The 17467-nt window shown below is 34.9% G+C and overlaps 1 protein-coding gene across 1 annotated transcript; it reads left to right on the forward strand.

Moving 5' to 3' along the window:
- The first annotated feature begins 2639 nt into the window (after nucleotides 1-2639).
- On the forward strand, nucleotides 2640-13607 carry ATVPS33 (Sec1/munc18-like (SM) proteins superfamily). The gene is made up of 22 exons (XM_088879780.1): nucleotides 2640-2795; nucleotides 2897-2936; nucleotides 3033-3113; nucleotides 3599-3793; nucleotides 3882-3992; nucleotides 4106-4171; nucleotides 4367-4474; nucleotides 4578-4622; nucleotides 5927-5983; nucleotides 6261-6355; nucleotides 6798-6849; nucleotides 6997-7053; nucleotides 7883-7945; nucleotides 8020-8126; nucleotides 10151-10273; nucleotides 10363-10444; nucleotides 10544-10614; nucleotides 11480-11560; nucleotides 12305-12362; nucleotides 12458-12519; nucleotides 12823-12916; nucleotides 13307-13607. Exons 1-22 carry the CDS (start codon nucleotides 2743-2745, stop codon nucleotides 13394-13396), a joined length of 1791 nt encoding a protein of 596 aa, XP_088735906.1. The 5' UTR covers nucleotides 2640-2742; the 3' UTR covers nucleotides 13397-13607.
- The last annotated feature ends 3860 nt before the right edge of the window (nucleotides 13608-17467 follow it).

Below are 17467 nucleotides of genomic sequence, written 5' to 3' on the forward strand. Positions count from 1 at the left end.
AGAGAGAGGTTGATGTGTAGGGTGTGTGTGTGCAGTATGTGTGTGTGTGTGCAGTGTGTGTGGGTGTGTGTATGTGTGTGTGTGTGCAGTGTGTGTGGTTATGTGTATGTGTGTGTGTGTGTGTGTGTGCATGTGTGTGTGTGTGCAGTGTGTGTGGGTATGTGTATGTGTGTGTGTGTGTGCATGTGTATGTGTGTTGGGGTGTGTATGTGTGTATGTGTGAGAGAGAAGAGAGAGAGAGAGCTTGATGAGAGAGAGAGAGGTTGATGAGATAGAGAGAGAGAGAGAGAGATAGAGACAGAGAGAAAGAGAGAAAGCTTGATGAGAGAGAAAGAGAGAGAGAGAGAGAGCGAGACAATTTAATGATATAATGTAGTACAGAGAAAACAAAAGCATGAAAAAAAATTTAAAAAATAAAAAAAAGCTACCCAAAATTTTTATTGTCTTTATTATTAAATAAAAATAAATATATAAATTGTCGAAATTATTAAAGTAATTTACTTTTAAATACCCTAATGAAATTATGATATAACCAAGTGTCTAGGAGGTGGTTGGTTTATGTAAAAGTATATTCGAGGGTATTTTAGGCAAATTATATTGTCAGAAGTTAGTTATTTCAACGTGTTTGGTGTAATAAATTAGTAGTCCATGCACATGCTTTAATACGTAAATAAAAATATGTGTAAATAATGATAAAAAAAATTACGATAAAAATAATAGTACACATTAATCAATATGTTTAAATTACATACTTTGACCACCTTCGATACATAGCATCAAGTGAACTGAAATTAAAAAAAAAGATCAAATATACGTACATGTACCATTCAAATAAATATATGATTAATATATATAATTAACCTTATTAGTGTAAATTCACAATATTTTATAAAAATATTAAAAAAATTATTAAAAAAAATTACCTTTGCAAGATGTCAGCCTTCTATCCAATCAATTTTTCTTTTCTCACTATTGCCATATTTGTAACTAAAATTGAAATTTGAGAAGGAAATTAAAGAATTACACATCATGTACATACCTAATTACCCATGTCTATTGTATTTTCTTGATACTTAAAAATCCATTTGTCTAGGTTCAGATTTCAATGATAGTTTTCCAACCTCTACATAGAACTTGCATCTTTTAGAGCTGTCGATTTTAAGTTTCGACAAATATAATAAAAGGGCAAAGGAGAAGAAAATATACATTTATATCATTAAATACAATTACATGTAATATTTAAATAACATTACATGTAATTAATGTGAACATATTTTGAAAAATCATAAATTTCATATGTTTGCAGAGGTAGGTCGAGTTTGAACTTCCTTTGACTCATACCATGATGTCATCTTTTCGTCCGACTCTTCAATCCAAATGGTATCTTCACAAAATTTTCAGTCGCACAAACTATTTACCTGTAAAGACAACGACAAAATTCCTAATTATTACACTCTACAATAATTTTTGATATTTGAATACTAATATATTTTTTGTATAGAAGGTATAAAGATTGCTTCTAACTCGGCTTATTGGCCTAGGCATTCTAATACCATGAAATACACCGTGAGCTAATCAAAGAGATGAGCAACTCGCACTAGTCGTAACAGGAACAGGTTTCAGCATCCTCATATGCTTCCTAGCCAGAAAAGAAGGGATTTTGGGTAACTAACCTGTGTGACATACCCAATAGCTCTTCCAAACGGAGGATGCAAGCGTTATCCGGAACGATTGGGCGCAAAGCATCTGTAGGTGGCTTTTAAGTCCGCGGTCAAATTCTAGGGCACAACCCTAGATAGGCGGTAGAAACTACCAAGCTGGAGTACAGTAGGGGCAGAGGGAATTTTTGGTGGAGCGGTAAAATGCGTAGAGATCGAAAAGAACACCAACGACGAAAGCACTTTGTTGGGCTGACACTGGCATTGAGAGACGAAGGCTAGGGGAGTCACTGCCTGACATTGCATATTAGAACTCATTAAAGCCCTATTCGCATCATTTATGTTCAATAAAAAGAATGAGGGAAGCTCTAATAGAAAATATTGGAAGGGAAAAATACTTTGAAGATGAGCCCGTTCCCATGCAATAGTCAAGAATTCTTGACGGTATCGAGTTGGAACAACCTGTTCTTCCTGAACATGTTAATTCAACGCCAAAGAATTTCATGCCGCTAACATATAATATTAATCTCTACCTGGTGATAAATAAAGCAGTTACTTGACTACTTAGCGTTTATCGTGGGCACGATAACTGGTACATCAGAGGTGCGTCCTTCCCGGTCCTCTCATACTTCGAAAAGGTCATCTCAATGCTCTAACGCGCACACGGAATATGAACCGAACTGTCTCACGACGTTCTAAAATTATAAACTAAAATAACAATAAAATGGAGAACTTACAATATCCCTAGTAATTTAATTAAAATAAAATATGTTAGTCTAAATTTGTCTACCAAAAGGACTAATTAGTTAATGAGCATAGTTACAGGACTAAATTTAATAGAATGTAAAATTAAAGGACGAAAAAATAAGAATGATCAAATTTAATGGGACAAAAAATGAGATTTTGCCAAATTTATTTTTTTCCCGAAGCTCATTCCAATTCCCAAATGTTGAACTAATTATTAACTAATATTGCTTCATTAGATTAAGGAAAAGTATATTTCATATGGTACAAACTCACCACTCACTCAAAAGTCCATCTCCCGGAAGGAGAATTTAGAGAGAGAAAGGGAAAGCGAGAAACAATGTCTCAGATTCCCAATTTGGAGAACGCCCCGATCAATCTCAGTGCCATACGGTATGATCTTTTGAACATTTTGACAGCAAATTTTCAATTGGTCATAAGGGATTTGTTTTGTTATATATTTAAGTTTTTGTTTTATTGTTGCTGAAATCCAGAGCCCGGGCTCAAGCGGAGCTGGAAACCATACTAAAAAATGTGAGTTCAGTTCAGTGCAGTTCAATTCAATCGTTGTTCTACTGTAATTGTTTGAGTTATTTATTTGTTTTGCAATTTCTGTTATTTTTCTTTAAGGTTCGAGGAGATAAGTGTTTGGTAATTGATCCGAAGCTCAGCGGCTCGCTCTCGCTTCTTGTCCAAAGTTCAGAACTGAAGGTATTTGTGTTCGTCTGCTTACTCATTTTTCTTTTATTTTACTCGAATGATTCCTTTAACATCGTTGAAGATGGTCAATAGTTGAAGGTTCTGGCTTCAGATTAAGGTCAATGTATGGCATTTTCTGTTGCATTTTATGTGGGGTTTTCTTATCCAGTGTCAGAGGGGTTATTGAAACATTTGCAATTGTCTCTCGTTTCTGGCCTGGAATTTTTTGAACTTGTAAAAGGTTATGTTTCAATCATTCAGAAAATTTCTCTTACAAGTTTTGAAGGATAATTATTACTTCCTGTTGAAGTCCTGAATTTTGTATTCATGTGGGCATCTGTAATTATTTGGTTACATGGAAAAGTGAAAGAAAAACACTGGATGAAGCCTCTACAACTTAATTAGTAGAGATATTACTTGTGATTCTGCCGCTGCTAATTTGAACAATTTGGTGATTGCTAAGGAAAAATTTAATCAACGATGCTTCTTATGATCAGAAACATGGTGCTGAATTGCGGCATCTAACGGCTGAGCCAATTCAAACCGATCGCACCAAGGTGGTCTACCTTGTTCGAGCTCAGATTGACTTGATCAAATTCATTTGCTCGCATATTCACAATGATACATCAAAAGGACTTCACAGAGAATATTATCTTTACTTTGTTCCACGTCGAGCGGTTGTATGTGAGAAGGTAAGCAGCATATGTTTGAACATTTGATAGATTTTAGAAAATTGTTCTGTGACAACACCCCATGTATTTTATGTTTGTCTGTGTACAGGTACTTGAGGAGGAAAAAGTGCATGAGTTGTTGAATATTGGGGACTTTCCCTTATACATGATCCCTCTGGATGAGGATGTATTATCATTTGAACTTGACCTTGCTCAGAAAGTATGTGATTTTATCTATTATGTTGGAAATGACTAATTAATTTGAGAGAAGAAAGCCTATCTTTTCTTTCAATCTTGAATCAGTTGTGTCTAACGTCACGATATGCCTGACAGGAATATTTGGCAGATGGAGATGCTACGTCTCTCTGGCATATTGCAAAAGCCATTCACAATCTAGAGGTATAGTTGATTTTCTGCATAGTTTGTTAATGTTGGTGGAGAACTTTAAAATATTCAGAGCTTTACTAAATTCTGTAATCAGTGTTTGGTATGTTACCATGTTAATTGAAGGAAAATTATATTTGTGGTCTCCAATATCTTTTGCCTTTACTCTCTTCAACCTCTTTTGACAATTGTATGTTGATTGTAATGCAGTTTTCCTTTGGATTAATACCAAATGTTCGGGCGAAAGGCAAAGCAGCTACACGTGTTGCTGACATTTTGAACCGCATGCAAGCTGAAGAACCTGTTAATACATCAGACGTAATTATTCTTCACTAAAGGCATATAATACCTTTTTTTTTTTTTTTTTAATATTGAGCGTTTGTATGAAAACATGCTGACTGTTTATTTGCTCGAACCACAGATGGGCATTCCAGAAATAAATACTCTTGTACTTCTAGATAGAGAGGTAAACTTCCACTCTGTTTTTCCTTATATATTTCCCAATTTTATGACCTTACATTCCCCCTTATAGTTTGTCCAGAGGTAAGTATTATTCCCTGTTCAATTTATTCTATAGGCGTTCTGGAATCTATTTGATATCTTTGTAGACTGTCAATTGAACTGTCAAATAACAAAGCTAGGCCTTAAGCTTTGCATGCTAACGGCTAAGAAGACAAGAAGTTGCAAGATCATATTAGCCATATTTGGCAGTTGATCACAAGTTTGACACCTAAAATAATTGGGTGAAATTTAAGCATTGTAGTTGGACCAGTTAACTTTTTATGGTCAGACTAGGGTGATGAAAATGATATATGAAAATGCATCTAGGTTTTAGGGTTTAATACATTTCTTTTTGTTTTAAATTGGTTGGGGAGAGCTATGTACATCGGTCAGGATGTTAAGGATTATAGGGTGCTGTTTTGGATTAATGCAGTTCTGAAAGTGCTAGCATCTATTCCTGCATGAGATTTGGCATATAATCAGTGTTCAGTTGCAAGGGTGACCCATCTAAGTTAGTTGTTTGTCATAGCATCAAATATACCGGAAGGCCTCCGGACACAGACCTACATGAATAAATCTAAAATTTATTGAACAATGCAAATTGACATGGATAAAAACATGTTAAAACCTCAGATGGTTGAACTTTAAGACTCAGAAGCATCAAGCTACAATAGTATGAAATTGTCAGCTTGACTTGAACCTTTTATTCTCCTGCAACTATGTTGTTTTCTTGGATCCACTTGGTCCTTTGGCCACAAAAGTGCACTTGGAAGTAATTGAGGTTGTTGCTTTATTAACTAGTCCCTATTATTTAGGATCGTTATCCTACCCAATGGACACCCCTTCATAGGAAGTAATTCTGCAAGAGCAACTCTCATGGTCTCATGTACAGCCAATATTTTCACTTAAGTCTCCTTTTACGTGCTTCTTATGCATTTGTCATGATCCTTTGCTGGATTCTTAATGGAAAAAGTGTTGCATTTATTGAAGAGCTCTCAAGGGAGGTTACCAAAATGGTAATACCTGATTATTGTAGACTGTTTGAAAGTAGGCTTATATTCTGTGTCTTGAGTGTGAAACTTGTTCCAACTCTGGAATGATTAATCTGATAACCTCTCTTATTGCATTATTTTGCAAGTTTATGTCTCCACAAATTAACACACCTAGACCTCTTAGGTTACTTACATCTATACAACTTAACACTTGCTTATTTTTATATACTGTTTGGCATATAGACTGAGATTCTATTGAGTTATTTTCTTGTTGCAGGTGGACATGGTCACTCCAATGTGTTCTCAGTTGACATATGAAGGATTGCTAGATGAGGTAGACTGCAAGTGGAGATGAAACTGTGTTTTTCTCCAAATGCCATCTTGAAAGGCTATTATGAAAAACTTGAAATGCATTTGAGTTGTGGATATCATTTTATCATACAAGTGTTTCTGTTAATTTTGTTATGTAAATGGAAAAAGCATTCACAGTGGTTATGGTTAAATGTACATGCAGGCCATGAGCTTCCCTAAGAACCGATGACGTAATAATAGTACTGGATATTTTCCTTTTTGGATTTGTTTATAAGCTATCTCTAATAGGTTCGGTGCAGTTTCTTGGTGTCAATAATGGTGCTGTGGAGCTAGATGCTTCTATCATGGGAGTTCAGCAAGAAGGCAAGAAGATAAAGGTTCCCCTTAATTCTAGGTACAACATTTCATTAATTGATAGTGTGCTTTGTTTTATAGTTCAGTTTCCATTGAACAAATGTAGGAATTTTGAATTAATCATTTAGTGTACATCTTTAGGCTGTGTGTTTTTCATCTCCCCTTGCTTGTCAGTGTTTCATCTCTTCTTTTAGGCATGATTTATTTTGCTTCGCTGAAGTTCATTTATGTTTCCTATATTTTGAATGCTAATCCCACATCCACACTATTTGGATTGCTTTAGGCTTTCTTTTTACTCCAGCTTCCCCTTGAAAATTTTCATTGACTAGTGTAATTGACACAGGGTTGATATTACCTAATTCATCCATGTTATCCACATGGGTATACCGGTATACCCAAATACATGCTAAGTCAATAGAAAGTTCTATTTCTTAGTTCCAGACATGCTATGATGACTAACAATTCTGTTGTCTTTATTGTAGTGACAAATTATTCAAAGAGATCCGGGATCTGAATTTTGAAGTTGTTGTCCAGGTTGATGCATTTGTTATTTGCGTTCAAACAATCACATTCACATGCTTGTTACTATGCCTGTGTCTTGAAATTCTTTGTTCAGGCGTATTTCTAGTCTATTACTTTTGAAGCTCTATTTCTTTAATTGCTATTTGCAGCATGTTTCAGGTTCTTCGACAAAAAGCAACATCCATGAAGCAAGATTATACAGAGATTTCAACTACTGTAAGTGTCCACCAATCCACCTTTGAGATGCCTTTTGTTTATTGTTTTCACCCAGTTCTTGTTGCAAAAACATGGTCATTCTGCTTATTGAGTTGACATCGAAAATAAATTAAACTTCTGAGGTTACCTTAATCTTAATGAAGCCTGAGTTTTCTTGAAATAAGCTTTTTGAATGTCCTTCAAGCTGTGGGTCAATTTCCCACCAGATATCTTGTTCTGGGATATTTGTGTCTCTCTTGTTACTTGTCATGTACAAGCTAGGTAGTATTGTTCCAAAGTTGAGTGGCCAAAGAGTTGCAGTTAACCATTGAAATAGGAAATCCTTATGACTTTTATGCTTTATTCACCATGTTATGATGTTTAAGTATCCTTCAGGAAAGTAAAACTGCTCTTTTAGGATATAGAACATTTATATGGCGACAAACAATAAGAAAATGAGAACATTCACAGAGACAGTGCCTGACCTGTGAAATAGAAATTCTCAGACCCTGTTCAGGCCATTTCTCAGAAATCTGGAGGTTGCGTTTTATTGTATAGAACAACTTTGTGCATTAGATTAATGCTACTACAGTACATGAATTCTGAATTCTAAGAGAACAATAAGACAATGAGAACAATAATTTGCATAGAACATTTATACATTGACAAACAATAAGAAAATGAGAACATTCAGATACAGTGCCTGACCTGTGAAATAGAAATTCTCAGAAACCCTGTTCAGGCCATTTTCCAGAAATCTGGAGGTTGCTTTCTATTGTATAGAACAACTTTGTGCATTAAATTAATGCTACTAGAGTACATGAATTCTGATTCTGCACCCTGTATACAGTCTCAGACCGTCTCTGAATTGAAGGACTTTGTGAAGAAGCTTAACTCATTGCCTGAAATGACTGTGAGTATCCCTTCAGAATTTGCGTATATGTTGGAAATCTATTACATACTAAGTGCCTCTCCTTGTCAACTCAGAGGCACATAAATCTTGCTCAGCATTTATCGACATTCACATCAAAACCGTCATTTCTTGGGAGACTTGATATGGAGCAAACACTTGTGGAGGCGCAGAGCTATGACATGTATGCTATGAAATTTTTCAACTGTTCCGCATTCTTATCTCTGTTAGATATTTATTGAGTCTTGATGAGTTCTTATTGCTTTGTTAATCACATTTATAATTATGATAAGGAGTGACATTTGGGGTCTTTTTAGGTTGGGTAAAAAAATTAAGCATGGTGGGTTTTGTTTATCTCAGAGATGGAAGCAGGTTTTGTCTGGAACTAATCAAACTCTCAGTCCATGATAATAATATCTTCTGTGCTTGTTCTGATAAACGACTATTTCCCTGTTGCATTTCAATGGGAAACGTAGGTACTTTCCAGTATATGGGATTCTGAATGAGGATAAGTTAGTTGATGGATAAGATAAGAAGAAACTATTGCAATTATCTCTTATTCAAAGTCAGAGCATCTGCCTTGTTCTTCAGTTGGTGGACAGTCAACTGTAAGGTGGCTATAAATTAACCCAGTTGACAAGCTTTATTTATGTTGAACCATATGATTGCATGCGAGCCAGCAGCATGTATAGCGCCTAAGTTCTACTTCAATGGGCAAATTCATGCTTCCCTCTAATGCCTCATGTTGCTTGCGTGATCTTTGGTGCATCTTCTCGACCTGCATCTTGCTAAAACAGAGGATGTATAAAGTCAGCCACTGCCTGCACAAACCATTTCAGCCTTTAATTAACTGATACAAGTATATTAAATTCTGACCTAACCCAAGCTGGCCCACCTATCTGCCCCTTCTATCTCCCAAGCTACGTGCAAACAGGCATGGGATTTTGTCTGGAGGGTGGATGCCAGTTTGGTTTTCCTTATATTTCTAAACCAAGATTCTCTAAGATCTCCATAGGTTATTAAAAATGTTGAAGAATATTGATACTTCTCTTTGACTTGGCAATGGAGTTTTGAAGTTTCCCGATAGAAGACACTCGAGTGCATTTCAGTAAAGTTTCCATGAATAGAACTTTCCCTTAATATTTATTTCATATGTTACTGTGTCTTGATTTCTCTGGTAGAAATTGGCAGCATTACCTTGTGCGATCTCTATCATTGATAAAGGATGGTACACTACTCGAATTTTCAAGTCGTTTTGATTGAAGGATTTGGACTGCAGGATTTCAAATCCAATGTACAAAATTTGTACATATTAACAGAATCCATATCCTCATATATCTCTTTTGTGATTGTTGAAGATCACTATGATGGATTTGAAATTCTTCCCCCCCCCCCCCCCCAAAATAAAAAAATAAAAAAATCCTCTGTATTGGTTCATTACCCTGCACATCTAGCCAAATAATCGAGATCTAAACCTCTTGTTTCTCAAATCAATACAAGGTCAAATGCTTCCTCAATTGTAATACATGGATACAGATGTGAAGTTAGGATGTCCTACTCTCATTTCTGTGGCCCAACCTCCTTGACTTACATTAGAAGATATGACGTATATATGCTATGCATGCACAATTTTACATCAATTGTGGATTCATGGTTGCTCTTTTTTTTTCCACCTCTTTATTGATGTCTGCCTGATTTTGGATGAATATTGGACATTTGTTTTTATCGAATGCATAATGTGTATCTGCACCCATTTCTTCTAGTTTCCTGAGTTTCTGGGGGAAGACCTTTATTTTATTCTTGACCACTAGATCAAAGTAATTTTCTGCTGTAAACCACATGTTTAATGCATTCAACTGTATGACTCAAAAGGCCTTTCCATATATATTGAAAATCTTGGACATGATATGCTAGAGGCACTTTCTGATCTGTCAGTGTTTTCAAATGTTTTTTGAATATGATTATTATCAATTCTTGTGGTTGATTTTAGTGCGAGAGATTGACATGATTGTCAGCTTTATGGGTTTCTTGAAAAATTGTTAACATTTTGTTTGTTAATCCTTAACCATCTTGTGTGATGAACACCCTAAATTCAACTAATCCTACAGATTTACCAGCTCAACACCTGTTTTTCTCGTGGTCCTTCTTCTACATTTGTTACTGATATGGGCTTTTTGCTCTTTGTAACTGCAATCTGTATGGCCGCAGATGCTTTGATTACATTGAAGAAATGATTCATAAGCAGGAGCCTCTTGTAAACGTCCTGCGCCTTCTAATCTTATTTTCAGTAACAAACTCAGGGTTGCCAAAAAAGAATTTTGACTATCTGAGGCAAGTGAATTTATATTTTCATTTTGCTTTTAAACTTGTAAAAATTATGGAATTTCTCTCAAATTGTTGAACTTTTACTTGTGGTTCAGGAGAGAGCTTCTTCATAGCTACGGCTTTGAGCATATTGCTACGCTGAATAACTTGGAAAAAGCTGGGCTGTTCAGGAAACAGGTTAAATAAGGAATTTCTTTTTTCGGTATGCCTATCCATCTGTTCTAACCTAAACCGAATCTTCATGAAATGGTTAGTTATTCTGTTTGTGTATTGCAGGACTCAAGGAGCAACTGGCTGACAATCAAACGTGCTCTGCAACTTGTAGTTGAGGACACAGACACCGCGAAGTATTTTTCTTTTGATCTTGACTGCACTCTATTGTTTATTTTGTAGTAAGAATGTCATGTGAGGTATTAGGTAGCAGCTCCTGAACTATGTTGCAGGTCCCCTATATCTGTTAATAAATTACTTTGTTCTTATTGGCCAATTTTGTAGAATCATTTTCATTATCAACTTATATAATTTCTTAATGAAGATGAATCTGGTTATGGAAAAATCTTAAAACTAATATTTATATTGCTGCAGTGCTGCTTATTTATATCTCTTAGAGAGCCTGTGGGATACTTTCTTTTGGCTGGCATACCATGAAATGTTACTGGCTTAGCCTCATTGCTGCCAACTGGGTCTCATTGCTGTAAATCAGCAAAACATGTCTTTGACAGCAGACAGCTTGAAAGTGGGCTTGGACCTGCAAAGTTGGACACTTGGACTCGTAATCTATTCACATTAGATTGAACTGCTTCTAATTTCATTCAAGAGACTTAAATTACTTCTACCAAGCACAAGAGGATACCTTAGGTTGTGACTTGTGAGTACTAGTTGGAAATGAGCGTATTGTGACCATGTGGAAATTCAGGTGCTATGAGCCAGAAGTGGTTGCGGTAGCAAGCTTGATCTTATTGTCTATGTCTTGAAGGCATTAGGTGTTGTCATTGTTTATGTGAATAGTTAAGATCTGTGATCTTGCATTTCTGCTAAGTCCTAAATGCAGAGAATGAAATTCTACTTTTACAACTCACTTGTGAGTTAAAGATTCCAGTGAGAATAAAAGCAAATGATTATGATGATTAGTATATTTAGTGAATATTAGGGTTTAATTGAGGGTGATTCCTTTTGCTGATATTCACACATCTTAATTTCTCTCTCTATCAGTCCAAATGATATCGCCTATGTTTTCTCTGGATACGCACCTCTGAGCATTCGGCTTGTTCAGCAGGCAATACGATCTGGATGGTGAGCTTATTTTCAAAGTTTTCCTGTTACCTTACATTGTTCTTGTGCTCAGACAGAATAGTAATTCAGGTGCCCATTAATTGCAGGCTATGAACTTCTCTTGGTTAGTCTAATTTGCTGTGGTTTATCTCCCATAATTGTTCATTGAAATATGATACCAAGGAGTCTGTAGGATGTTTATGTGCTTCACGTATCCGTATCAGAAATTAATTAAATATTGGACAAGTACAATTTCTTATATTCACAATGTTTACTTTTTAGGCTTCATTTTTCCCCATTTAATTTCTGCATTGTAGCTATTTAGAAGATTGTGACTTAGCTGACTGGAAACAGGAAAAGAAAAAAAAAAAGAAAAAGGAAAAATGATGTGTTCAATGATAAACTTATGCTGTGTAATGCTTTCTACTAAGGTTTGAGTTGTGTTCTCATCACTGAGCTATTATTTTCATATGTTCTTAGTATGCCTGAAATTCTGCAATTTCCAATGAGAAGTTGCTTGACGTTTCTATTAAATCTCGTTGAAGCTTTAGCTTTCATCCTCAAGTTCATGATTGTTGCAATAAAGAATCTTATCACAATTGAAAATGACATTAAATGCTTATGATATATCTGAAATGACACTTTTGTTGCACATCATTCCATATGATGGAAGACAGAAGAAAGACATTTATACCCAAATATAAATTTTCATTCTCTTCAGTTGATTTTTTATTCTTCTGTTTTCGCCTGCAATTTATCCTACAGGCGCCCTATTGAAGAAATACTAAGGCTGCTGCCTGGGCCACACTCAGAAATCAAGAGAGTCAGTCATCTTATATGTCTCTGTTTCTCGACCTCCACTTTTTCATGTCAACCTTGGAACAAATTGCTTATAGAAACATTTGTATGTTTTCACAGGGTGGATATGCTAGCATCCCATCATATGAAACACTGCCAGGATCTCTGAACAGTTCTGAAAAGTAAGATTTGTCAACATTTGTGATAGATTTTCCATATGATAATTGTACATCATATACCAAACTCCTCCACCCCTCCCCCAACCCAAAAGAAAATAGAAAAAGGAAATGGGGGTGGGTTACTTGGATCCATATCATCAGTGTCTGCATCACAAAGTAGTTAGAAAACTTGCAGAACTTTCAATTGCTATAGTTATGATAAGCATGAATATGAGAAAACTTGGTGGTGCATCTCATGGTAGAGTTGCAAATGTGTGTTATGCAATTCTCTGATCTGATCAAATACTGCAATTTGAATTATTCCAGACTTGCTGATGGAAGACGCTCCTTAGTCCTTGTAGTTTTCATTGGTGGAGTAACATTTGCTGAGATCTCTGCCCTTCGTTTCCTATGTTCCCAGGTATGCTTTTAATATTCCATCATTAAGTATACAGAACTTTTCATTCATTTCAGTCAAGAGATTCAGAATGTCAGTGATGGATTAACAAAGAGGAGTGTTTTAGGAAATGTAACCGGTTGAACCAAGTTTGCTTTTCCATCTTCTGTAAGATAAAAGAGTAAAAGACAATGGTCATGGGCATAATATGTTCTGCTCGAATCATGTTCCCAAACACTCATCATCAGTTACCAAAGAGAAATGGGATGGATATTCACTGTCCAATGAAATTTCTTAGCACGAGTTTCTATTAGCTAATAGCTATCTGATCAGGATGGCAGTTGTTGTAGATTAAGTCCCCGTCTCGTCATTGTTACCTTATACCATTCCTTATGGCGCAAACGTCTTCTGCAGGAGGGAATGGCATACGACTTGATTGTAGGAACAACGAAAATTGTGAATGGCCAGGCCTTGACAGAAACCTTCATTGAGAAGCTGGGGTGATTAATCAAGAACCGTCATTCTTCTGGTTCTTCATTTTTATTAATTTCAAAGGATAAAGGATGCAGTGTTGTGGCAGCCGGCTTCCTTCTTACTAGTTTTCTTGGTTTGGTGTGAGTAAGAGAGCAATTGCAGTCTGTTTTTTCCAACTGCTGCTGATGGATCCTGCTTTATTTTTACTTCTTCCTGATATAAACATATTCATTTCTCTCTCTCTCTCTCTCTCTCCCTCTCCCTCTCCTCTTTATTTTCTACACGTTAAAAATTGGTTGTAAATCTTTATCAGCCTTTGAATATATTTGTTTGCCCTTTTGCTCTGTTAATATTTTCAATTAATTATAATGAATGGTATAATAAATAGCATTGCTTAGATCAGTACTGTTATGAGAAGGTATAGCTTTGGTAGCTCGCTCAGTTGGGGTGATGGGATATTGTGTACGATATTCGGTTTAATCTATCGGGAGTCGATCAAAATTTTGGTTGTAACGAATACCATATCGGATCGAAATGAATATTGAATCCAGAATTTCGTTTGGTATTTGGTATTACTTTTCTTATAAAAATTTGGTAATTTGGTCGGTTTTAATTTTTTGCTCCTGTAATCGAAACAGATTTGAGTTTTTTGCTCCTGTCATCGAAATCGATTGAGTACCGAACTTTTTTTAAAAACTAGCCACCGTGTACGTGTTTTTGCATGTATATAGTAAATAATTTTTTATATTTCAAAATAGATTATAAATAAAAAAATTATATATAAAACAATACGTCATATTTTTAAAAAGAAAGAAAATCAATTTAGTGATATTATTGATATAATAATAAAATTGGTATTGCAGTGTTATAATCGTCGTTTGTGAGATAAAAATATTTTTTTTTTATATAGAATAGATAAATAAATAGAAAAAATATATACTGAAGGTTGAGTGGTGCCGCCACCCCTACATCACGAGCCGGGCCGTGACGCTGCCGGTTTGCGTCGGCCGCTGCTGCCTCATCTTTCAACTCATTTGTTGCCTCTCCATCCCCTCCGCGATCATCGGTTTCCTCACAAATCCACAATTCACGTTCGTGGGGGTGAAGCAACTAGCGAGGCTGGTGATGGGGAAAGAGGTGGAGAAACCGTCGAGAGAGGCGGCGAGAAGGTGGGATTGCGAGTTGCTGACGCGTCCTTATGTGCATTATGCTTGCCATCATGCTGTTGTTAGCTTTGAAATGCGGAGGCTCCTTCTGCTTCTGCTTCTGCTTTTGGTTGAAGTTTGAGAAAAATGGGGATTTCTTGTTTGGATTTATTTGAATTTCTAATTAAATTAATTCAATTTGGTCACAGTAAAATATATATTATGGGGATTCTTGGCGCCAGCCTTACAAGCAAATTCAAGACCGAACTATTTCAGATACCTAAGTTACTGGTTATCACCATTACCACTTCCAAAGCTCTATGCAGATACTTAGTCACATGATAAAATTCTTAATTAGATAATTTAGGGTTTAGCTTCAAGGCAATTCTAGATTCTTATGCTCATCGACATCAAGAAATGATAATAATATGTAATCAATCATTTATCATTTAGAGGAGGAATAATAGAATTTTGTGCTACAAGTATGGATTATTGAAAATAATAACACATGGATTTGGATATTTCCCTTCAACTAATCGTGTCAAATAAATAATATTGTGGAGTTGAAGGGAGTTCTCCCAAGGTTATCATCAATATCCAATAGACCACAAAATTTTTGTTGTTAAAGCAGAAGTTTAGAAAAATTAAAGATTGTAAAATAAGTCAGCTTTTGAACAATTGTTGTTCTCTATATCTAATGGGAGCATATATTTGTCATTGTTTGGCCCCAGACGTAAACTTGACCAACATACTGCAGGATTTTAATTACTATCAACACTTTGAGGAAGCAATTTTATGCATAGAAAATTGTTCAAGAAAGAAAAAAGTATTCACAATTTTGGACCTCAATTAGGACAATTGCAGTCACATTTTTCCAGTCAGGATTCTACTAAGAAGTTGGTCATATGGCAAGGTTGACATATATCACATCCAATTGAAAATTGTTTGGTAGTTCGCGCTACCAAATATAGTTGCATTGTCATATTGACCTAAACAATGCATTCTTTATTCCGATCTACATAGTATACGAAGTACAACTTATCAACAAGTTTTAATACATAACAATGCAACACAAACCGAGTTGACATTCCTATGTTGCTTAGAAAATATGCAACTTATACCTTACTCACAGATGCCCTAATCGGTCAACATAAAAGCGAACCATAGTTTCACTCCACAGACGTATACGACCAGAATAGTCATTGGACTTGGGTTTTTCACCTATTCAATCCCCAAAGGCCGAGTAGTCAACACAACATGTGATGAACACTCGCTCCATCTCAAGTGTCCAGTGAATGCCGTAAAAATCTTTAAGTGTAAATCACAAAAACCTCCATAGAGGCACGATATAGCTACTTACACCAGTGGAATCAACGAGAATATTAATTTGCTTAAGCAATGACAATTGGTATGCATATGTAATGCATAGTTCGATTGGAATTTATAGGGAAAGTGTTTGGGAGTCGAAAGAATATTTTTGGACCTTGTACATTACAAGTGAGTAACCACTTATCATCATTGAATATTTTTCAATTGTTCATCGCATCCATCACTCAACACAACAATCTGCATCCATTCCACATATAATCAACATTTTCAATTATAATCAAGTCTGACTGTTTTCAATTGTTTATCGCAAATGATGCATTATATAATCTAAATTATAAAAACAACGTACAATTTCATTACACAAAGAAACAAATGTAGCATTTTATCCAAAAAACATAATAGTGAAAGGTCCTATTTATGTCCTCAAAACCCCGCGAATTGAAATTAAATTATCATATTGAGAAAGTATAGTTACCACATTGAGTACGATTTGCATATGTTGTATGAAATTAAATTATTTGTTTTTATACTTAATTTGACAGTTTAAATCACATAAAAAGTGCACATAACTTTATATTATATACTCAATAAGATATTTATATTTAAAGCATATGTATTTTGTGGACTTATAAATGGAAATATCTTAAATATTAAGTATCACCGTCACGAATATTAAATGAAACAATATAGTAGTGACCTAATGTGTTGAACCCAAAAACTCGTAAAATTGGTTTGAAGCGCAAATATTTTGTGATTGATCAAGCAACTAAAAATAATTAATCTTTCATCGTAGTCGAACATAGCGGCGAGTCTTCTTTGTTTTGTGTATGACTCTCTTCTTGCGAAATCATCACTCACCTTTCTTTTCATTTTTCTCTTTGTCCCATTAGATCTGAGTATATATTGATTATTCTATTGGGCATTTTTAGGTATGGGTTTGGGTATGGTAAGACCCTACCAATTGATAGGCCTAGATCTGGATGCTCCATCATAATACCTCAAATTCGATCACCTATCGGCCAAACCGTCGTCCTCACCTAACCACCCGAACATTCTCCTCCACCTTCTATCGCAACTCCACGTGGTTTTGGATGTTGTTTAATATTTAATTTTGTATTGTTCATATATTTCGTTTCGTCTTTCGTATGTTTTTCATTATTAATTATTTTGTTTCATTTCTGATCTGTGTGTTACATTATTTTTATAGACATTTGTGAATTGTTGAATAATTTTTGATAAAATTTGATTAAAAAAAATGTTATTTAGATATTTTATTTAAATAAAATTTCAATTATCTTCAATATGGTAGAGCAATTGTAATATAGTAAATAATTTTGAAAAAACAATATTAGCAAGTGCAAAAAAAATATAGTAAATAATTTTGAAAAAAAATAGTATTTTCAAAAGAATTTTGAGTATCTTTAAATTATACTAGTAATTTGTGGCGCATTCTATGTGTGTGCAAATTTTATTATATTATTTAAAATAAATATTTATTATTTAATAAAGTATATAAAAATTTATAATAAAATATAGATAATATTAGTAAGCGCAGTACATCTTATGAATTTGCATAATTTTTAAAATAATTTAAAAAAAATATTTATATGAATTACATTATTAGTTT

The sequence above is a fragment of the Sesamum indicum genome, linkage group LG4 (assembly GCF_026168435.1).
Source record: "Sesamum indicum cultivar Baizhima isolate 11 linkage group LG4, ASM2616843v1, whole genome shotgun sequence".
Lineage (NCBI taxonomy): Eukaryota > Viridiplantae > Streptophyta > Magnoliopsida > Lamiales > Pedaliaceae > Sesamum > Sesamum indicum.